Here is a 25,472-nt window from a genome sequence, read left to right on the forward strand (position 1 = left end):
TCTTTTTTTTTTTAATAACAAAGTGCATATTCAAATTAAAATGTTTAAGTGAAGTTCAGTTTTGAACTCTGAATTTGTCAATGAGGCAATTCCGTTAAATTATTTCGCTACTTTAGCAATTTTTTTTGCAAACGTTATTTGCGGTCGAAATAAACCACAAAAATGTGCTGAATTGCTTTACTTATATTCAATTATATACATTATATGTACATAGAAACCAACTTTCAGCGAATCGTATAAAATTTCAAATAAATCTTTTAATCATTCTATAAAATGCAAATTATTATTTATTTTTAATTAAAAAAAAAAAATATTTATATATCTTCCAGTTCATCACAAAAAAATAATATATATATTCAACGAATCTTCGTTCGAATTTTTATTTACACGAATTGTTATTTAATAGAATTTTTTTTACAAAAACCGAATTTTCATTTGTCCGAAACTGCAAATGGCCGAAAAAACAATAAAAAAAATAATTATAATAAATAATAATAAAAATTCAATAATTTCTGATTGGTTAATTTTTTCGGTCATCTGAAGTTTCGGACAAATGAAAATTAGATGTTTTAATACTTCTATGAAATTTACAATTCGTGCAAATAAAAAAATATGACCAAATTTATTTATTATTTTAATAAATTTGAAATATATCTAATTAAATTTTAAATATAGTAATAATAATAATTTAATTAAAATTGCGAATAAGAATGTAAATAAATTTAAAAAAGACCTTGTGTCGAAAGCAATGAACCGTTTATATAATATATATATATATATATTTGAAACATGATGAAAATTGTAAGCAAGGCATTTGTAGGTTTTAAACTAGACTCTCCGCGCGGTAACGTTTTAGTGTTTAGACACTAGTCTAGACTTTAGATATTGTATTGAAAACTTAAGACACAAGAGTCGGTGTATAGAGGAGTGAGGTTTCAAAGACATTCAAAGGAATGGTTGACTGTACCTGTCTCAATGAAGTCACGAAAAAAGGTGAACGTCCTCTCCAATCCACCCAAACCATCCCGTCACTTTGCCTCACGACAGGTATTATACTCTCAACCAACGAGTGGTCTTAAAAGCTAAAACCTGAATTAAACCCCATTCCAACTTTTCAAAAAATTCCACCTTTAAATAAATATCTATAATAAACGATATAAGCTGTTACGTAATTTCAAGATTAAATATTCTTTTTATCGTCAATTATATTATAATAGTTGTTTAATTAAATTTGAAAATAAAAAAATTCAGTTATTTTTTTACAAATTATAATTTTATTATTATTATTATTATTATTATTATTATTATTATTATTATTATTATTATTATTATCATTTTGAATTAAATATTAATTATTATAAAATTTTTTAATTTAAATTTATAAACAATTACAAAAAAAATAAGTATAAATAGGAATTGAAACTAGATAAAATACGTAACTTTTATTTTAAATTGTAAACTATTTTTACATTTAAACAAAATACACAAAAATAATAATTATTCAACAAATAAATTTTGGCTCATAATAATAATAAAATGAACAATATTTTTAAAATACTACTTAAATAATATGATATTTAGAGACACATGATTATGTTCTAAAAATCATTAGTTAGATTTTTCATTTTATGGAATTTCATTTGTGTTAATTATTTGTTAGCAGAATTTTTATTTGTTCGAATTAGTATTTTGCAGAATTTTCATCAAACCGATTTTCTATATTACACGAATTTTTAATATAACCGAAAATTCATTTCACAGAATTTTTATTTCTTCGAATTTTTATTTGTCAGAATTTTTATTTGCTCAAATTTTCATTTAACATAATAGGCGCATTTTAAAGAATTTTTATTGGGTATAGAATTTCATTGCATATAGAATTTTCATTTTATTATTTCTGATGAATTTTCATTTGTTCGAATTATTATTTGATTGAATTTCCATATAACCGATTTTTCTGCAAAATTTTTACTTAAAACCGAAAAATCATTTAACAGAATTTCTAATTGATAGAATTTTCATTTGTCCGAAATTGCAAATGACCGAACAATTAATCGAATTTGGCGCGATTTTTAAAATCAACGAATCACAATTTTATGGATAATGATTTTGATTGGTTGATTTTAAAAATCGCGCCAAACTCGATTGTTTGTTCGGCCATTTGCAATTTTGGACAAATGAAAATTCTATCAATTAGAAATTCTGTTAAATGATTTTTCGATTAAGTAAAAATTCTCTAGTATGAAAAATCGGTTATATGAAAATTATATCAAAAATAATAATTTGAACAAATAAAAATTCATCTTAAAGAATAAAATGAAAATTCTACCCAATGAAAATTCTTTAAAATGCGCCTATTATGTTAAATGAAAATTTGAGGAAATAAAAATTCTGACAAATAAAAATTTGAAAAAATAAAAATTCTATGAAGTGAATTTTCGGTTATATTAAAAATTCGTGTAATATAGAAAATAGTTTTAATGAAAATTCTGCAAAATACTAATTCAAAAAAATAAAAAAATTCGCCTCAAAAATAATTATGACTTTCATAAAATTAAAATTCTAACTAATGATTTTTACAACATATTCATGCGTCTTGATATTTATTAATATTATCACAAATTTTATTATTCAGATTTAATGTACAAAAAAAATTACAGTTTAAAAAATAATTATTTATCAATAATTATTTAACAATAAAATTTGTAATCAAGGAAGCAAAATTTTGAGGTTAGTTTTCAAAATAGTAAAATGTTTAGGAAAGTATAAACGAAAAAAAAAACAGTTTCTAAATATTGTATATTATATAGTCAATTTCTAAACTAAAAATTTAATTCAATATTATATTATTTCTATATAGTTATATTATCGTTTTTAATAGCAGGTATCGTTCACTGTCAAGGTGACGGTTATTATGTACTTTTTACCCTATTAACATTTTGAGAAAAAAGCATTTTTCAGACCTGCTTAGTGATGGTCAAGATTTAACAAAAACGACTTTTTATACCTATCGGTTACAAATTTTTAGGGCTTATTCCACATGAGATATTTCAAGTGAAATGACCCAGGTCAAGAATTTTAAATACCTGGAAATCGCAGGTTAAAAGTTTACACAATAGAGTTTCCCATTTTATTTTAAATTGGAAAAAAAACTTTTTTTTTTCGTAAATTTTATATAAATAATTTAAATTCTATAAAAAAAAATATATATATTTTTCAATCAAACTTTTAGAAATGTAACATAACTTCAAAATTGAAAAATGGTTTTTAACGCAAACAAAAAAATAAAAATTAAATCCTATTTAAAATATTTAAATTCTATTAAAATTTAAAAATTGTGCTACAGCATCCAATTTAACAAAAATACGCAATATTTTTTTATTTACTTGATAATGAGAAAAATGTCTATTTTTTCTATTATAAATTCGAAAAGTGAGATTTTTTTTTCCTTAATTTTCTGATAAGTTGAAAATAAAAAGTCCACTCGCCTTATTAATTTTTCAAAAATAATTTATCTAATGTCCTGACCGAATAGAGAATTTTGATGATATTTATATATATTTCAATATATAATTATTATAATATAAACTTTTTTTTTATTCCTTTCAAAAAAGAAGAAACTAAAAATTATTATTATTTTTTTTTATTGAAAAATTGAATTTTATTATTTATTTTTATTTTATTGAATTTTTTTTTTGAGTGAAATGATGAAACTATTTAAAAAAATTACAAATGTTTATTATGCAATTATATTTTACTCGATTGCTTTGTTGACAGATATTTATATAAGGCTAAAAAATATGGTTTCGTTTCACTTACTGAACATGTGTGACATTGGTTAATATTTAAACAACTGTGGTCGAGAATTTATTACACAATGTAAAATAAAAAAAAAAAAAAAAAATTACTTATTACTCTCTGGACTCGAAAAAAAATTGATGGTCTCATCAAATTTGGTACACATACGTCTTGTTTAAGGTACTTTGAAAAAAAAAATTTTTTTTTTTTTTCAAAAATTTTAATGAAAAATTTGTCCATACACGGAGAAAAAAAAATGGAAATACAAATAAAGTAACTTTTACTATACTTTAAAAATAAAACCTGAACTTTTCGCAGTTTCTGGTAATTTTTACTCCAGATATAGTAAAATTTACTCCGAAAATAGTAAATTTTACTATTTTTAGAGTAAAAATTCCTAGAAATTCTCAGAAACTATATGAACAGTTACGGTTTTACTTTTAAAGTATAGTAAAAGTTACTTTATTCATTTTTCCATTTTTCTCTGTGTAGAATGAATGTTAAAAATTTCTCAAACTTTCTAGTTAAATTTTAAACATTATTGCTTCCTCGTGGAGGAAGCTTTGTAGTCCTTTCGTTTATAAAAATTTTCAAAATGGCGGAAACAAATTTTTTTCTATATAGAAACATGTTATATGAGATAAATTACCGTATAAATTTCCATAAATTACCGCATAAATTTCCATAAATTACCGCATAAATTTCCATAAATTACCAAAATAAAATTTTCTAATTGTCGTTCGCGCTATATATATTTTTGTAAATTACCATGAAATTTTTCATAAATTACCGAAATAAAAATCTTTAATTGCAATTTATGCTTTACATATTTTTATGAATTATAGCCAAAATTTCTATAAATTTCCATAAATTACCGCATAAATTTCCATAAATTACTGAAATTAAATTTTTTATTGCCGTTCACGCTATATATGTTTTTGTAAATTACCAAAATAATAATTTTTAATTATGATTTATGCTTTACATATTTTTATGAATATTTTAGACAAAATTTCTATAAATTACCGCATAAATTTCCATAAATTACCTCGAAAGTTTCCGTAAATTACTGAAATAAAAATTTTTAATTGTCGTTCGCGCTATATAATATTTTTGTGAATTACCCCAAAAATTTCTATAAAAATTTAAAATCAAATTTCAACTATTTTATAGAATTCAAAAAGCAAAGAATTTTTTTTTTAATTTGTTTAAAAAAATTAAAAAATTATAAAAAAATTTTTCCGGACCACCATGGATATTTATTTCTTGACACTTTATCTTCAAAAATATGTATTGATATTTATCATTTTGATAAAAAAATATTTTTAAAGTTTCAGACACCAAATCGTGCGCTACGCGGAGAATCACCCATATATATATATATATATTATATATAAAATTGTTTAAAATCAAAATTCGTTACAAAAATTTGTTTATTTAATAACAATTTTTTTTTATCTTTAATTACTAAAAATGCAGTCAAGGCAAATCATATATATGATTAAAACTGAAAAAAAAGTTATGACAGGTGAGATTATATTAAATTGTGTGATAAGAAGCTTGTAAGAGGCAAACCGAGACGCCATCAGGGGAATTTTTTTTTCTTGGATACTGTTTTCATCGTCATAATAATAATAATTATATTATAATAATGATAATTATTATTATTATTATTAATAATATTGTTATTATTATTATTGTCATTATTTTTATTATTATTGTACTTCCTTGTACGAAAGGGAAAATTTTGTTATCCCGTTTACTCGTGAATCAATTATTATTATTATTATTATTATTATTGATTTTTATTAGAAACTTAATTTTTCCTTACTCATATTATTTTTTAAAATTAATAAAATTACACTCATCTAAATTCTTAAAAAGAAACAAAAATTACGCTCTAAATACACTTTCCTTAAAATATGATTATACTTATCTATTAGAAAAAAAAAAATCGTCATTTTATTTTTTCTCGACAAAAATATATTTTTTTTTTTCCTTATTAATTTGTGAACACTTGTGTCATTAAACATAATGTCAAAATATGTAAACAGTTTGTGAACGTTACTCTTCTCCTTTTTTTTTTAAGGCGTCATAAAAATTGATTCTTTGTATACATAGGTGAAGTGTCTGTAAAATTACGTTTTTTTTTTTTAATTTTTTTGAAGATAGGAATTAATTTATTGTATTTTGAATTGAATCAATTTCGTCAGTATTCGATAAAATTCATAAATATATATTATATTTATATCGTCACTTGTCTTTTTTTATATTTTACGAAATATAATGTAAATAAAGACCTAGTTTACTTGCAGGTGCTTTTCAATTTTTATGTCAAGAAATTTTTCTCAAGAAATATTACTGATACAATTTACAAAAATGGTTTTTTTTTTTTTTTTTTAATTTTAAATTAGCAGAATTCTTATTCAAATGAATTTTAAGTTATTTGAATTTTTAAATACTGAAATTTTAAATTTAGCGTATTTTTATTTGCTTGATTTATTATTTAGTATAGAATCGTTAAAATGTAGAATTTTCATTTTGATCGAAATTTTAAATGTCCGAATAATTAAGCCACGGAAAGGATTCGGCGCGAATTTTCGAAATTGTCCAATCAGAAATTATTTAAGAAAATTGTAATTGGTCAATTTCGAAAATTCGCGCCAAAATCTTTCCATGGCTTATTTGTTCGGACATTTAAAATTTCGGTCAAAATGAAAATTCTACATTTTAACGATTCTACTAAATAATATAATTTGAGCAAATATATGAAAATTCGGTGAAACAAAAATTCAGACAAATAAAAATTCAATAAATTTGAAATTTTAGTATTTAAAAATTTGAATTATTTAAAATTCTATTAAATAAGAATTCGTCGAAATTAGTTATAAATAAAGTATATAGGTATATAGATTAATTTACTTGAGGAAATTAATTTCTGACAAATAAAACCTGAATTGCGAAAAGATGATTATTATCGTCCTATAATGATTATTTAAATTAATTGGAAAATCCTTAAGTCAATTTATGTTAAAAACTTATTTTCAACATTAAATTATGCAACATGAAACTATTTCTCGGAATTTTCAATATTATAATTTCCTTGATGCCCTACTTGAAAACTTTTTCAAGTGGATAAAATTTAAATTATATTAAGCACTGAGGCGTGATTTAATGTTTTTGTTAAAATTCCCTTGAATTAATATTATCAAAAATTTATTTCAAAAAATTAATATATATATATATATATATTATTTTTGAGCTGAATTTTTATTTCTTCGAATTAGTATTTTACAGAATTTTTATCAAAACGATTATCTATATTACAGAATTTTTTTAACCGAAAATTTACTTCACAGAATTTTTATTTGTTCGAATTTTTATTTGTCAGAATTTTTATTTACTTATTGAATTTTCATTTAACATAATTGGCATTTTAAAGAATTTTTATTGGGTAGAATTTCATTGCATAGAATTTTCATTTTATTCTTTCAGATTAATTGTAAATTTGTTCGAATTATTATTTGATATAATTTCCATAAAATCGATTTTTCTGCAGAATTTTTACTTAACCGAAAAATCATTTAACAGAATTTCTAATTGATAGAATTTTCATTTGTCCGAAATTGCAAATGGCCGAACAATTAATCGATTTTTGAAATCAACCAATCAAAAATTATCCATAAAATTGTGATTGGTTAATTTTAAAAATCACGCCAAAATCGATCATTTGTTCGGCCATTTGCAATTTCGGAAAAATGAAAATTCTATTTAGAAATTCTGGTTAAGTAAAAATTCTGTAGTATGAAAATTCGGTTATATGAAAATTATATGAAATAATAATTCGAACAAATGAAAATTCATTTGAAAGAATAAAATGAAAATTCTATGCAATCAAATTCTACCCAATAAAAATTCTTTAAAATGCCTATTATGGTAAATGAGAATTCGAACTAATAAAAATTCCATGAAGTGAATTTTCGGTTATATAAAAAATTCGTGTAATTTAGAAAATCGTTTTGATGAAAATTTTGTAAAATACTAATTCGAATAAATAAAAATTCGGCTTACAAAATAATTACGACAAATGAAATTCCAAATGAAAATTCTAGCTAATATAATTTTTAGAATATAATAATGCGTCATTTAAATTATTTGGTTAAGTGAAATTATAACTATTTCTTTGTGTTTTATATTTGTTAAATTTAATTTTTGAATTTTTATTATTTCAGACATTTGGCCACGATGTGCTGATGAATATGAGGGAGGATGAATGGGGTGTATTATGCTCAAAAGATAAAACTTCGATGAGCGTTGTCCTAAGGGACAGGCTAATGACGGATGCAGCACTTGGTGGTTCAAAGCCAATTAAAACTGAACACAGCTACAGTCTTCTTGCTTGTAGTCCACCACCAAGTCCATCAGAATCTCCTAGTGACGCTAATCATCACCACCACCACCACACTCCCCACAGTCTGGACAGCACCAATTCAGCTATCTCTGCTGGCTCGACAACCGTTATTTCCTGTTCTAGTAATACCACTGTCGAAACTCACAAAACCATGGAATTGCGAAGTCGTATTCACGGTAAAGATTATACATATATACAAAGTTTCTTTTATTCTCCTTCTCTGTCAAGTTCAAAAAAAAATTATTCCTAGAATTAAAAAAAAAAATACAACCATATAAAGTTTTTTTAGTTTATAAAAAATTTTATAATTAAAAAATAAAATTGATACCATATTTGGTATTTATATTTTTTAAGGCCAGGTCCAAGTGAGGCAGCGCCATCTACATTGATACTAAAATTTTGGAAAATTTTCAACAGCCTTTTCTTGAAAACAAGATGGTAAAATGCTTTTTCCTTTATGGATAATTGATTATTGGCAAGATATACACCAGCTAAAACTTTTTTTGAGTTAAAATAATAAAAAAAATTTCATGTCAATAAATTAAATATGAGCACTTTTTTCACAAAAACTGTAACAGTACTTTCTCAGAAATTACAATCAAAAATGCAATTTTCATTTGGAAAATTAATAAACGATAAAAAATACACGACCTAAGATTTACCAATCACGAAAATAACAAAAAAAAATTTTATTAAATATTTAACATATTGATACTGCTTTACTGATTGTGACAGCCCTTTGGTAGATTATGTATTTTAGGTGGTTAGCAACAGCGCCAATCTCCTCCTTTCGGCAAAACTGCGAAACGTCTGGTGACATATATAACCTGCCAAACGGCTGTCATAATGAGTAAAATATGTTATGTTAAAATATTTTTTTTTGTTATTTTCGTGATTGGTAAATCTTAGGTCGTGTATTTTTTAGCGTTTATTAATTTTCCAAATGGAAATTGCATTTTTGATTGTAATTTCTGAGAAAGTACTGTTACAGTTTTTGTAAAAAAAGTGCTCATATTTAATTTATTGACATGAAATTTTTTTTATTATTTTAACTCAAAAAAAATTTTAGCTGGTGTATATCTTGCCAATAATCAATTATCCATAAAGGAAAAAGCATTTTACCATCTTGTTTTCAAGAAAAGGCTGTTGAAAATTTTCCAAAATTTTAGTATCAATTTAGATGGCGCTGCCTCACTTGGACCTGGCCTTAATATATTATTTACTATGAGCTAAGAATTATACCGGGTGGATTTTTTTTTATAGGTTTCAGTTTAGTTGATAGACCTTTTTCTTTTTTTTTTCGTTACGAATGATAATTCCCCACATTAGGCTGCTTTCACAATAGCTGAATCTCTCGACGAAACATAATGCGCGCGCATCCATTGCCAACTGTCGATAAAAAATTTATTTTACCTATTCCACTATTCCCCGCACAAATTCAGCTTGTAAATATTATTAAAATTATTAAATAATTTGTTTTGTTAAAAAAATATAAATTTTATATCCTTTTAGATAACATTTTTTAAAAAATTTTTAGTACTAAATTTTTTGTCAACAGTTGGCAATGGATGTGCGCACATCGTCTCATTCTAAATAATCGTCAAGACTATACGATTTAGCTATTGTGGAAGGAGTCTTAGTCCGGTTGATTTTTCTATAAAAAATTTTATGGGGGAAATTAGTTTTTTTTCTCCATTTAAAATTACATGAACAAATTTTTGAAGGACCTTGTGACACACTTTAATTTTGGTTCAAAAGAACAAAAAAAAAAAAAAACAGAGGTATCTTTTTTTTCGATACACTTCAATCCTATAATGGGGAGTGAGAGAAAAAGAATTATGACTTTCTTTTTTTTTTTAGACCACCCTAGTGCGTCCAAAGACCTTGAAAATCCTTAAAAGTCTTGAATTTTCTCGAATTTTTTTTACACTCCTTGTAAAAACTTTAAAATTACTTTGAATTTTTAAATAAAATCTTGAATTCTGAAAAATTTCGAAACAATGATTCCTTTACCTTGAAATATTAAAAATAGTAATTTATTATTAACTAGCAAAATTAAACGCACGCAAGCGCGCCAAATTGAGTGATTAATTATTTGTTATAAAGAAATTAAAGATTAATATTATTAATAATAATTTAATTTATTAAAATATTATTACATATTAAATGATAATAATGAAAATTATGTTTACAAGCCTCGGATTATACTTTTTCCGACTTTTTTCAAAAATACGACTTTTATCGACTTATTTTAATAAAATGCGATATTATTTTTTACATTTGAAAAAAAATGTAAATAAAATACATATTTTCTTTTGTATAAAATATAGATCTTCTTCAGATCTTCTTCAATTCAATTATTTAACAAATTTTGAACTAAAATGATTCTTCACTAAATTAATTATTTTTAATAATTTTAATGAAATACATCACAAATTCAATTATATCAAAATTATTTTTCCAATAAAATTTTTATGAAATTTAACAATTGTTTATAATTAAAAAAAAATATCACAATAAAATTGAATTATTTGTTAAAAATTTCAATTCAAAATAAACTAAAATTCAATTATTACCCGAAATTTTAATTCAAAAACAATTAAAATTCAATAATTATCAAAAATTTTCAATTTAAAATTTAATTATTTGCCAAGTTTTTAATTTAAAATAAAATAAAATTCAATTATTTTTAAAAATTTAAATTGAAATTCAATTATTTTCAAAATTTTCAATTCAAAATCAACTAAAATTCAATTATTACCCGAAATTTTAATTCAAAATCAATTAAAAATCCAATAATTATCCAAAATTTTCAATTTAAAATTTAATTATTTTCTAAAATTTCTATTCAAAATTAATTATCCAAATTATCAATCAAAAATGAACTTAAATTAAATTATTATCCAAAATTCAATTATTTCCTAAAATTTTCAATTCAAAATGAACTGAAATTCAATTATTCAAAAAATTTTTAATTTAAAATCAATAAAAATTGAATTATTTTTTAAAAATTTCAATTCAAAATAAACTAAAATTCAATTATTACGCGAAATTTTCAATTTAAAATCAATTAAAATTCACTAATTATCCAAAATTTTCAATTTAAAATTTAATTATTTACCAAGTTTTCAATTTAAAATGAAATAAAATTCAATTATTTTCTAAAATTTCTATTCAAAATTAATTATCCAAATTATCAATCAAAAATGAACTTAAATTAAATTATTATCCAAAATTTCAATTAAAATTCAATTATTTCTTAAAATTTTCAATTCAAAATGAACTGAAATTCAATTATTTTCCAAATTTAAAATCAAATAAAATTTATTTATTCTCGAAAATTTGAATTCAAAATTAATTGAATCTTCAATAATTTGAATTTAAAAGCATCTAAAATTTAATTATTTCTAAAATTTTCCATCGAAAATTTTTTTTTGAAATCTAATAATTTCAATTATAACTCTAAGGAAATTCAATTATTTTTAACTATTTTAATAATATTCTTTGAAAATTCAACTATCTGAAACCATTTTTTAATTAAAAATGATTTTCAAATTATTGTATTTTGTCCGCATTTTCTAATAAATTTTTAGTGAAATCATCTAAAATTTTAATTACAAATCACTTAAAGTTTCAATTAATTTCAAAAATCTCAATTTTAAATCTTTGAAAATTCAATTAAATTTAAAAAATGTTTTCCAAAAATTGTTTGATAAATTATTTTTAGTGCTGTAAAATTTAATAATTGTTTGAAAATTAACAATATCTTTTGAAATTTAATTATTTCTAAAAATTTCAACTTTAACCCTTCGAAAGGATTATTATTAAAAAAAAAATTTTATTTAAAAATCTGTAAAATATTTTTGTTAAAATAAAAAACAAATCTACTTTTTTTGGAATATAAATCGACTAAAACGACTTTTTTGTGTCTTTAAGTTGATTCGAGGCCTGTGTTTTTATAATTAATATTTAATAGGTATTCGTTGGCCCCTGGTACCTTAAAAATTAATTTTGAAAAATAAATTTTTTTCAAATTACTATCTTGTACGAAATTTCCTGGCGCATCTTTTTTCTCATCATAAATTTTTTGTATTTGTATAGAATTTTTGAATCAATATACAACTTTAAAAAAAATTTCGTTGGTAAACGTTGTGTACTTCAGCTTCGTGAATTGAATTTTCGAATTTGGAATTTTAAAGAAACTTATTCCGAAATTTGGAAACACAATTATACAACTTTGGCAGTAAAAATGAGAAAAAGAATTGTCAAAATTTGACACGTCATAAGATTAATATTCAAAAAAACACGTGAAATCAGAAAAGGCCAACTTCAAGTTAGGGCAGAAAGGACAGACCAAGCATTTTATTATTATATATAATTAATTTTTTAAATAATAAATAATTATTAATTGTACTATTAAATATTAAAAAATTATTAATTAATTTAATAAATAGTAAATAAAATACTAATTTTTAAAATTCGGCTAAATATAGAAATAAATTAATTTAATTGAAATTTAAAAATACCTAATAATAATTACTTGAATATATATCCGCATTAAATTTTTATTCTCTAAACAATTTTAAAATTGAAAAACTTAACGTTATCATATATTATGTATAAGTATAATTGTTGGTAAATATTACGTAAGTAAAGAAAAACACATTAATCGAATGAGTGCGATTATAAATTCTATTTAAAAGTTGTTAAGGTATAGCCAATTTTACAAAGTAATTTCATTATCAATATAGATGACTGGAGCAATTGGAAATTGGCACTGGTAATATTTTCTTATCAAACGTTATTTTTACATAGTTAGATTTTGCAACTTGTCAAGCTGTAGATCGATCTTGTTCGATCATAATATAAATTACTAATATTATATATATATATATATGTATATCAATGACCTTCGCTAATTTCTAATCTCAAGAGTATAACCTCTTTATCAATATCTTTGTTTTGATATATTTTTTATCAATTTACTTTGTAAAAGGTGAATTTGATATTAGAAACTATTTTTCTCTATGTAGAACCAATTTTTTTTTCATTAAACCCTTCACTTTGGGGTAGAAATAAAGTACACAAAGTGTAACAAATTCCAAGCGGAAGCGGGAATTTTTTTTTTTTCAAAATTGTGCAAAAAAATAAGTTTTTTGGCAAATTGTTACTTACTATTCTATTTTTTGTATAAAAATAGTAAAAAGAAAGAAAGTGTATAGAATTCTGAGTAATTTGAAAAAAAATTGAACCCTGTAGCTCAAAAACTGACCGAGATATTGCAAATCCAAAAAACCCGTTTTTTCCCCTTATTTTAACCCAAAAAAACGGTATTTTTCAGTTCTTCAAGTTTAAAGCTTTCTTTTATTATTTTCCAAAAAGCGACATATAGAAAAGTTGAAGCTGACTAAATTCTGATAAACTGAAAAATACCGGATTTTTGTAAAAAAAAAAAAAAAACCCGGGTTTTTTGGATTTGCAATATCTCGGTCAGTTTTTGAGCTACAGGGTTCAATTTTTTTTAAATTACTCAGAATTTTGTACACTTTCTTCTTTCTAATAACTATTTTAATGCAAAAATTTATTAAAGAGGTAACAATTTGCAAAAAACAGATTTTTTGCACGATTTTCATAAAAAAAATTCGATTTCAGTTCATTGTAATTTTATAGACTTTATTTACATTCTAAAGTGAAGGATTTATGAAAAAAAAATTATATTTCAAAGTTAGGGTGAAAGTAAAAAAAAAAAGTGGTTCAAAATTACAGTGGAAAAATTAAGTCATTAAATATTTGTAATTGTGCAGAAAGTTTTGTTTGTCCTAATTTGCCTTAACAAGATGATAATAATCATCAGGAAACTCATTATGTAAATTATTGTCGAACAAGGCGCAAAATATTAAATTTTAGTAATTGACAGAATATTATTATTTAATTTATATATTAAACAAAAATTACCATAATTTTTAGCATAATTTTCACGAGAAGACATTTTTAATCCATAAACGAGAATAGAAAATGAAAAAAACGGACATAGAAATATATATTACCGACTGATGATAAAACAGGAAATATTTACATAAAAAAATTATCGATATGAAAATCTACATTACCGACAGATGATAAAACAGGAAAATAATCATATGAAAATCACCAACATAGAAAGCTACATTACCGATTAATGGCAAAACAGAAAAAAGAAAATATAAAAATTACCGACATAGAAATCTACATAACCAACTGATGGTAAAGAGGGATTTTTTTTCAAAGAAATGTTTGAAATTTTGTTTTACCATCAGTCGGTAGTGTAGATTTCTGTGTCGGTAATTTTTATATTTCATTTTTTCCTGTTTTACCATCAGCCGATAATGTAGAGTTCTGTGTCGGTAATCAATTTTTAAAAAAGTTTTAACCTTGTAAAAAAATTAAAATAATTATTAATTAATTATTTAAAGCAATTTATTGATTTTCTTTTTCTATATTTATAGTTGTAGATATGGAAGAGGAGTGTTTTCCTGCCATTTCAATGAAGACTGCATCGAGCCGAGAGTCATTGTCTTCACCGCCACCTTCGCCTTCACCAAGTATTGAACCATCGAAATTATCATTAATCGTAGAAGGTGGTAGTGGTGGTGGTGGTGGTTATTGCACCACTGTTAAAAGTGAAACAATTAGTGAACCCGAAAGTCCCGAAGAGACTTGCAATTTAGATGAAAAAAATCACACAATCACAATGGTCGAACCACATAGACTTCATTTTGCAAGAAACAGTGTATGCCAAACTAGTGAGAGTGATGATGATGAAGACGAATTGTATGAGGTAAATTTTGTTCTAAAATCACTATATTTAAAAAATTTTTTAACAACATTTCAATATATTCAGAATTTACTTTTTAGTACAATTTTTTATTTCGACCAAATTTACAAAATGACCGAACAAACATAATCGAGAGGAAAATATTTGGCGGGAATTTTAATATTGACCAATCAGAATTTTTGTCTAATAATTTCTGATGAATGAGAATTTTGATAAATTAAAATTTGGTTAAAATAAAATACAATTATGGCCAGGTCCAAGTGAGGCAGCGCCATCTAAATTGATACTAAAATTTTGGAAAATTTTCAACAGCCTTTTCTTGAAAACAAGATGGTAAAATGCTTTTTCCTTTATGGATAATTGATTATTGGCAAGATATACACCAGCTAAAACTTTTTTTGAGTTAAAATAATAAAAAAAATGTCATGTCAATAAATTAAATATGAGCACTTTTTTCACAAAAACTGTAACAGTACTTTCTCAGAAATTACAATCAAAAATGCAATTTCCATTTGGAAAATTAATAAACGCTAAAAAATACACGACCTAAGATTTACCAATCACGAAAATAACAAAAAAAAATTTTATTAAATATTTAACATATTGTTACTGCTTTACTGATTGTAACAGCCCTTTGGTAGATTATGTATTTCAGGTGGTTAGCAACAGCGCCAATCTCCTCCTTTCGGCAAAACTGCGAAACGTCAGGTGACATATATAACCTTGCCAAACGGCTGTCATAATGAGTAAAATATGTTATGTTAAAATACTTTTTTTTTGTTATTTTCGTGATTGGTAAATCTTAGGTCGTGTATTTTTTAGCGTTTATTAATTTTCCAAATGGAAATTGCATTTTTGATTGTAATTTCTGAGAAAGTACTGTTACAGTTTTTGTGAAAAAAGTGCTCATATTTAATTTATTGACATGAAATTTTTTTTATTATTTTAACTCAAAAAAAGTTTTAGCTGGTGTATATCTTGCCAATAATCAATTATCCATAAAGGAAAAAGCATTTTACCATCTTGTTTTCAAGAAAAGGCTGTTGAAAATTTTCCAAAATTTTAGTATTAATGTAGATGGCGCTGCCTCACTTGGACCTGGCCTTATGGATAAAAATTGCTGATGAATGAAAATTTCGTTAAATTAAAATTCGATTAAATTAGAATTTTATAGAAATAAAATTTAATAAAATTTGATTTAATTTATATGTAATTAATTTAATTTAAGTTTTTCATATTTATAAATTTTTTTAATAAATGAATATGAAATAATGGAATAAATGAAAAATGTAATTTTGGTTTTATTCTTTTTTTTTTAAATAGAGAATGGACCTTGAGGAGTTTGAGGTAACTTGCGCAGAAAGTGGTGAAACATTTAGCGCTTCACGACAAGTATTACCACCAACTCCACCAAGTAGCGCGAGTTCCGATAGTGAAGGAACAGCTTCCGCTTCCTGTTCACCAGAGCGTCGAGATCCACAAAGTAGTTCCACTCACGTACAGAATCTTCGAGGTCTTCTAACTCCAAGGCTCTATGTCAGCAATGGAATTCACACGCACACAACAACCAGACAACCAATACACACTCCACTTATTTCCTGTCAGCCGGTGAGAAATGGCTTTTTTTTTTTTTTTTTTTTTTATAAAATCAATTTTTTCACATTTTTTACAACTACATATAAATTTGCATTAATATTTTTTAATTTTTCTAAAATTTTTCTATTTATTTTACTTACTTTTTTACCATAAAAAAAATGTATACACTGAAAAAAAATTAACTGGTTCAATTAATTCAAAATAATTTTGAAAATTTGCATTTGAAAATTAAAAATCTCAAAAATTTATTTTTCCAAACTAAATATTTCTAAAGAAAAAAAAATTCGGGGCTCATGATTATCCCATAAAAATCATTAGTTAAAATTTTAAATTTAAATAATTTTATTAGATATAATTATTTTTTACACAAATTTTCCTTTTTGCGAATTAACATTTGTCAGAATTTCTTTTTTTTTTTTAAAGAAGTTTTAATTAACAGAATTTTTAGGCACTGAATTTTTATTTGGTACAAATCTTAAAACTTCGAATTTTCATTTGTCCGAAATTGCAAATGGCCGAAAAAAATGAACAGAAAGATTTCGGCGCGATTTTTTTAAAATCCACCAATCAATAGTTGTCAAAAAAATCCGTGATTGATGGATTTTAAAAATCGCGCCTAAATCTTTCTGTCGATTGTTCTTTTTTCGGACATTTGCAATTTCGGACAAATAAAAATTCGGTGACTAAAAATTCTGTTAATTAAAAATTCCTTAAAAAAGAAAATTCTGACAAATTTTAATTCGAAATATTAAAATTCGTTGAAAGAAAATAATTATATTTAATAAAATTGTTTAAAAATGAAAATTCTCAATATTAATTTTTGTTAGGATAATAATGCACCCCAAAAAATTATTAAACTATTATTTATTAAAACTGAATTATTTTGATTATTTGATGCAATTAAAAATTATTTGACATAAATTTATTTTATTGATTCAAGTAAACTAAATTATTTAATACAATTATATATATATATATATATATATATATATATTTGTTCTCAATGCTAATATATACAATATTTTTTGAAACAAATAAAAAAATAATTTATTTTACAAATATGTGTGTTAAAAAATTTACGTGAAATTTATCTATGATTTTTTAAATTAGGAGAATTTTGTTTCGTTCTTTGCAGAAAAAAATGGTACATTGAAAAAAAAATTGTTTTGATTCAAATAATCGGTTACTTGATTATTATCAAATAAATATTTATTTGTATTAAATAATTGAATTAATTAAATTTTATATTTTAAATACAGAAATTATTGTTTCAAATGGAATTTATTTGATTCAAATAAAAATTATTTGGTTCAAGTAAATTTATTTATTTGACAATAGTAACGGATTATTTGAATTAAATAAATTTTTTTCTGAATTACGTTTTTTTTTTTTTTTATTTTTTTATAAGCGATACTTTTCGAGTTATGAATTTTTAAAATAACATCTAACTATAGAAATTAATCTTTTTTAAAAAAAAAGTTAATCTAAAAGTATGAAATTTAGAAATTTTTGCCAAGAAAAAAAATTACATTACATTATTGAATTAAATAATTTTCATAATTAATTTAAATTATTATTATTTTTTTTTTTGCTCCAATTACCAATATTTATTTGTTTGAAGTTATTTAAATTTGATCCAAATTTCTATTTATTAAATATGATGAAATAAAATATTTAGGTCTGGTAAATATTTATTTGTTTCAAATTCAAATACATATTTAATTGATAATAGACAAGTAAATCATTCATTTGCATATATTAAATAATTTTTATTTCATCCAATTAATTTTTTTTTCACTTTATATTTTAAGCAAAAGTTTCTTTTATCCACAAAAAAAAAAATGTTGAAAAATAATTTTTTTGGAATAATAAATAATGCCATTTTTGAATCTAATTGTGGAATTTACAATTTGTTTTTTAAAATAATAAGTAATTAATTATTTGAATCAAATAAAAAATTAATTTGATAATAGATAATTAATTATTTGCAGGAAATATAATTTTTTTTTCCTACAATGTATAAAAATTATTTTTCAACATAATTAAAAATTCTTTCTTTGCCTGCGAATGAACACGATAATTTATAATTAGATTAAAAATTTACATTTAGAGCAAAAGATAAGATAAGCATCAAAAGGACATGATTTAAAATGAAATTTTTTTTTTTAAATATTAAATTTTTTTTTTTTTTTAATTACAGAAAGGATCGACGGGAAACTTAACATTAACAGAAGAAGAGAAGAGGACTTTAATAGCAGAAGGTTATCCTGTACCAACAAAGTTACCTCTCACGAAACAAGAGGAAAAGTCTCTCAAGAAAGTCAGAAGGAAAATAAAAAATAAAGTGAGTCCTCTCTTTTATACATAATTTATTTTTTCTTTATTTACATTAAAAACTGGTTTACGCCATTTTTTATTTGATTTAAATAAAATTTATATAAAAGAATGCTTTTATATTTCAGTTTTTAAAATTTATTTTTTAAAAATATTTTTATATATTTTATATTTATTTAATATGGATTATTTTTTTAAAAATAAAAAATAGATAAATAAATGTTTACATTATAATAAAGCAAAAAAAAAAATTTTTTTAAATATAATTTTTCTGATTTTTCAAAACAAAATAGAAAATATTCCTAATTGAAATTTAATGAAAAGAACTCATTATGAACGTCGCGTCATTTAGATAAAAGAATATGATAAAATTTTTTTCACATTGAAAAACGATTTAGAAAATAATTCAAAATATAGTAATTGATTTTAACTATTGGAAAAACTTTCTATTTTCATCTAAATGATATTTTAAATATCTTCATTTTTGTTCAAATTATAAAGTAAATCATTTACACTAGTTTAAGTGGTATTCAATGAGAAAACTTGCAAATCCGGATTTAGATTTTTAGAACACACTCTCCAACTGTTTTTTTTTGCAGAATATTATCATGAAGAGAAAAAAAAATATTGTAATAATAATAATTATTATTATATTTTTATATTATTATTTTTATTATTATTGGTTATTGTTTAAGGGTAACGATTTTTTAAAAATATTTTTTCAAAAAATCATATTTTAATACGAAAAATTAAAAAAATGTAATTTTTAACTATTTTACAATATTTTCCTTTTTTTCCTGTTTCAAAAATTTCATTAAAAAAAAAAAAAAATTTATTATCCAGAATTATGAAAATAATAGAAATTATGGGAGAAATTTAAATTTTTATTTTTCCAGAATTTCGAGTTTTATTTTAAAAATTATTAACAAAATTTTTTGTTTCTTTATTTTTTTTAAATTATAATTTTGACTAAATATTAATTGAATAATTAAACAAAAGATTTTGTTAAATTTCAGACAATAATTAAATTTTAAATAATTGAAAATAATTTATGATCAAATAATTTTAGAAAATATTTTTTCAAAATAATTGAATTTTCAATGATTTGGAATTCAGATTTTTTAAATTAATTAAACTTCAAGTGATTATTAATTAAAATTTTTTGGTGATGAAAAATTTATTAGAAATTACAGACAAAAATTGATTTTTAAAAGTTTTTAATTTGCAAAATGCTTTCAAATAATTGAATTTTTGAAGAGAATATTATCATTTTTAAATTATTAAATTTTGAAAGAGTTAGAAATGAAATTTTTAAAAAGTAATTAAACTTTAGAAGGTTTTAAATGGAAATTTTTGAAAATACTTGAATTCAATTGATTTTGAATTGAAATTTTTTCGTGATTTTTGTTGCTGAAGAATTTGATTTAAAATTAAAGACTTAAAAATTTAAACTATAATAAACATAACTATTACTAACTATAACTGAAATTTAAACTAATTAACAAACTTAAAAATTTTTTAATATTAAAAAATGCTTTCAGATAATTGAATTTTTGAAAAATATTATAAAAATCATTGGTTAGAATTTTCATTTTATAAAATTTCATTTGTCATAATAATTAGTTTTGAGCCGATTTTTTATTTCTTCGAATTAGTATTTTGCAGAATTTTCATCAAAACGATTTTCCATATTACACGAATTTTTATATAACCGAAAATTCACAGAATTTTTGTCAGAATTTTTATTTACTCGAATTTTCATTTAACGTAATAGACATTTTAAAGAATTTTTATTGGATAAAATTTTATTCCATAGAATTTTCATTTTATTTTTTCTGATGAATTTTTATCTGTTCGAATTATTATTTGATTGAATTTCCATATAACCGATTTTTCACACTAAAGAATTTTTAATTTAACCGAAAAATCATTTAACAGAATTTCTAATTAATAGAATTTTCATTTTGTCCGAAATTGCAAATGACCGAACAAACAATCGATTTTGGCGCGATTTTTAAAATCAACTAATCAAAAATTATTCATAAAATTGTGATTAGTTGATTTTAAAAATCGCGCCAAAATCGATTGTTTGTTCGGTCATTTGCAATTTCGGACAAAATGAAAATTCTATTAATTAGAAATTCTGTTAAATGATTTTTCGGTTAAATTAAAAATTCTGTAATACGAAAAATCGGTTATATGAAAATTATATGAAATAATAATTCGAACAAATGGAAATTCATTTGAAAGAATAAAATGAAAATTCTATGCAATAAAATTCTGACCAATAAAAATTCTTTAAAATGTCTATTACTTTAAATGAAAATTCGAGTAAATTAAAAATTCGAACAAATATAAAAATTCAGTGAGGGGAATTTTTTTGATTATATAAAAATTCTGTAATATAGAAAATCGTTTTAATGAAAATTCTGCAAAATACTAATTTGAATAAATAAAAATTATCCTTAAAAAATAATTACGACAAATGAAATTCGAAATGAAAATTCTAGCCAATGATTTTTATGGAATATTCATGCGCCCCTTCAATGCCTGTTAATTGTTATTTACTATGCAGTTTATTCCTCTATCATTATTTTCTAATGAAATCTCTATATTATTTTGTATGTGTTTGTAGATTTCTAGTTTCCTCGGGATATATAATATTTATGAATTCTCTTGTAAATTATTCAATAATAACAACAAAAGGAAAAAAAAATAAAAATTCTGTTTTTTTTTCTAGATATCAGCACAAGAATCGCGTAGAAAGAAGAAAGAATATATGGATGGCCTCGAGAGGAGAGTAACAGTTTTAACAAATGAGAATTCCTCCTACAGAGACAGACTGACCGACCTTGAGGATACAAATCGTGAATTACTGAAGGAATTACACCGCCTTCAAGCACTTTTGCAACTACAGTCTTCCTAGTTTCATTTCAAAACTGATGAAAAGCATCATCATCATCATCGTCATCATCGTCATCATCAATACGACCTTAATTATAACTTTTAGTATTTCATTCCTCAACGATGATGATGATGATGACGATAGAAGATCAGTATCTTCCTTTTAATAGGCTGACTACCTACTTATAAATATATAAATAAATTTGTCGACGCCGACGGCCCTAAAAACCTCGTCTATTTTGCTTATATATTCTTGTTAGTTTTATCATCATCAGTTATCGTCATTTGTGTATATTAGAGTCAATTGTAAAAGCGCATCCTCATTAAATAATGAAAAAAAAAAGAAAATTCCAAGAATTGGAATGTCGCGAGACGCAAATCATCGCTTTTGCGTTCCCGTATTTATTTCTGTGCAATATTGAATAGAAAACAAAAAGAAAAAAAATATTGTGCGCCGAGAAGAAGAAATGTCCAAAGAATATGCTTATTATTTTTTAATATAATTATCTAGCTCGATTTTTTTTTTCCAATTTATATTGTTATTTGATTTTTTTTTTTTTTTGAGATTTTTAAAGCACTTGGAGAAAAATTTCTATCTTCTGTTTTATTTTTTTGTTTTTTTTTCTTTGTGAATTGAAAAAAGAGCCTTTAGATTTTGAAGAGACGCTTGAATTAAATATTTAAATATTGTCCGAGTAGTAAATTTTTATCGTTTTTTTTAAATTTAGAGACAATTTTTATTTAAATAAATTAATAAATAAATTATAGTTCTTGTATATTTAAAAATTTGATTTTTTTACAAAGGTGCCTTAATTTTTCCATTTTTTTTAAGGTAAAAAATTGAACTTGAAAGTATTTTTTATTCGAATTTTATGATAAAAGGAATTTTTTTTTGTAACCATTTGTTTGGAAAACAATTCTTTTTTAGAAAAAATTTTTTTTTTTATTCTAATAATGATTATTAAAAAAAAGTAATTATTCATAAGCGTCGATTCGAAATAATTCAGTCAAGTTAGTATTTTTGGATTCTGAAAGTTCGGAACCAAATTTTTTATCCATTAAACCCTTCATTTTGAGGTAGAAATAAAGTGGGACGAATGAAAAAAAAAAACGGAAATTAATTTTTTAGAATTTTCATTTTTTGACAGAATTTTTGTTATGTAGAATTTATTTTTAGTCGAATTTTTATTTCTTCGAATTACTATATTTAACAGAATTTCCATTTATCCGAATTTTTTTATATTACTGAATTTTTATTTCAACAAATTTTCATTTTACAGATTTTTTTATTTCATTGGAATTTAAATTTGATAGAATTATTATTTGCTGAGATTTTCAAATGAATAATATATCTAAGATTAATTTATTTTTATTACAATTTTATATATTTGATAAAAAATTTTTTCAATTCTCTAATTTTCTTTTAACTTAATTTTTGAATAAACGAATATTTACTTCGTAGTATTTTTATTTTTCAGAATTTTTATTTTTTCGAATTTTGATTTATCATAATTTTTATTTGTTCGAATTTTAATTTGTCATAATTTTTATTTGTTCGACTTTTAATTTGTCAAAAAATTCGTATTTGTTCGAATTTGCATTTTATAGAATTTCTATTTTTTCGAATTTTTATTTGTCAAAATTTTTATTTGTGCAAAAAATCACCTTTTTTTTGCAAATTATTATCTCGCATTATATTTTAGCGTAAAAGAAATTATTACAAGAAAGAAAGTGTACAAAATTCTATGTAATTTAAAAAAAATTGAACCCTGTATCTCGAAAATTGACTGAGATATAACTTCCCAAAAAAAAAAACCCGGATTTTTTTTTACAAAAATCCGGTACTTTTCAGTTTTTTGGAATTTAGTCAGCTTTCATTTTTCTATTCACAATTTTTTGGAAAATAATAAAAAAAAGCGTTAAAATCGAAAAACTGAAAAATACCGGTTTTTTGTTGATAAAATAAGGGGAAAAAACGGTTTTTTTGGGGCAGCCATAACTCGGTCAATTTTTTAGCTACAGGGTTGAATTTTTTTTTAAATTACTCAGAATTTTATACACTATCTTCCTTCCTACTATTTTTATGCAAAAATTTTAATGGAAGGTAACAATTTTCAAAAAAAAAAACGAATTTTTTCAAAATTAAAAAAAAAATTTTTTTGTGGATTTTAATTGTAATTAAATTTCTCTGGTAACAAACTTAGGTACTTTATTTCTACTCCAAAAATGTAGAGTTTATGTCGAAAAAAAGCGAATCGAAATTAGAGTGTAATTTGTCTTTTTTTCTCAACTTGACTGGACAAAAAAATATATTATTAAATTTTAAGACTTAGAATATGGAGTAAATTTGGATTAACATCCGTTTCGACTGATTCCATAATACAGGGTCTCGTTAAATATGAGAAACTGAAAACTTATACATATATATATATTATGTACGACGCTTTTTGTGTGTGTTTGTGTGTGTGTATTTGTGTCTTTATCACAAAAAAAAAACATATTTTTTCAACTACAAAAAAAAATGAATATATAGAGAGAAAAAATTTATTAAATCAATTGTTATATAAATTTAATCGTAAAAAAAAGAAAGAAAAGTTTCCTAGTGGAAGTTTCTCACACATTTATTATAAATTAGATTTAAAAAAGAGAAATCACTTTTGAATATTAAGAAAATTTTAAATAAAATTATATAATTAATTAAAAATAATTAATTAAAATTAATTTTTAAAAAACCAATTGATTAAAATTAATTAAAATCAATTAATATTGAAAAAAATTAATTAAAGAAAAATAAAAAGACTGAAATTATTAAATAGTCACCAGAAATAATTTTTTTTTTTTATATATTTGACATTGTTGGTACTTTTATTTTGTAATCAATTTAATTTATTTGTTAGCTTATTATTTTTTTTTTGCTGGTGACATTTGAAAGAAGATGTGTATTTTTTCTAAAAATATATTAAGATTGATAAAAAAAAAGAAATTACGAAATTTCCACTAGGTAGTTAAATCGAAAGAAATAATTTCTTTCGAAAAATATTTTTTCAACTATATTTATGAATTTTTCATATAGAAAAAAAAATGTATTCACAATAATGTGTTTCATTTTTTTTCTCACCGAATAATTAACACCAAAAAAAAAAAAAAAAAAAAAAAAAAAAAAAATTTCGGTACTAATTTTGAAAAACAAGGAAGAGACATTTTTTTTGCTCCGATTTGGGAGTATGAAAAATTATGTGTTTTTAATAATAATCTTTTGAAAAAAATGATGTTTGTTAAAAAGTAGCATAATAGAATCATTTTTTTTTTTTTTTATATAATCATATTGATTGTTTTTAATCATTCCATTACGTTTTAGAAAATAATTTTGTGATGCAGTCTCGAAAAAAAAAGAAAAATGATCAGAGAGACTAAACTTAACTTGTGACAAGTGTGATGAACTTTATAAACCGAAGAAATTAAATTTTTTTTTGTGATTCTCTAATACGAGTGTAAAGAAAGAAATTCAACAACTAAAAATTGTCAAGATATTTTTAGAAAAACGAATTTTTCGTGTTAAAATTTTTTTTTTTTATTAAATGACTAATTATTTCATTTTTTATTCGAAATTAGTTT

The 25,472-nt window shown here is 22.4% G+C and overlaps 1 protein-coding gene across 1 annotated transcript in view; it reads left to right on the plus strand.

The window, feature by feature from the left end:
* Window positions 1-25,255, plus strand: part of LOC127278103 (cyclic AMP response element-binding protein A) — a 52,496-nt gene extending 27,241 nt beyond the window's left edge. Inside the window, exons 3-7 of the mRNA XM_051299643.1 lie at window positions 8,031-8,385; window positions 14,695-15,026; window positions 16,347-16,631; window positions 18,820-18,963; window positions 21,694-25,255. Coding sequence (XP_051155600.1) covers window positions 8,031-8,385; window positions 14,695-15,026; window positions 16,347-16,631; window positions 18,820-18,963; window positions 21,694-21,879 — 1,302 coding nt within the window. The 3' untranslated portion in view covers window positions 21,880-25,255. The remainder of the gene's footprint in view (window positions 1-8,030; window positions 8,386-14,694; window positions 15,027-16,346; window positions 16,632-18,819; window positions 18,964-21,693) is intronic.
* The last annotated feature ends 217 nt before the right edge of the window (window positions 25,256-25,472 follow it).

Source organism: Leptopilina boulardi, unplaced genomic scaffold (assembly GCF_019393585.1).
Source record: "Leptopilina boulardi isolate dan_hultmark-lab unplaced genomic scaffold, ZJU_Lbou_2.1 LbouV2_195, whole genome shotgun sequence".
NCBI lineage: Eukaryota > Metazoa > Arthropoda > Insecta > Hymenoptera > Figitidae > Leptopilina > Leptopilina boulardi.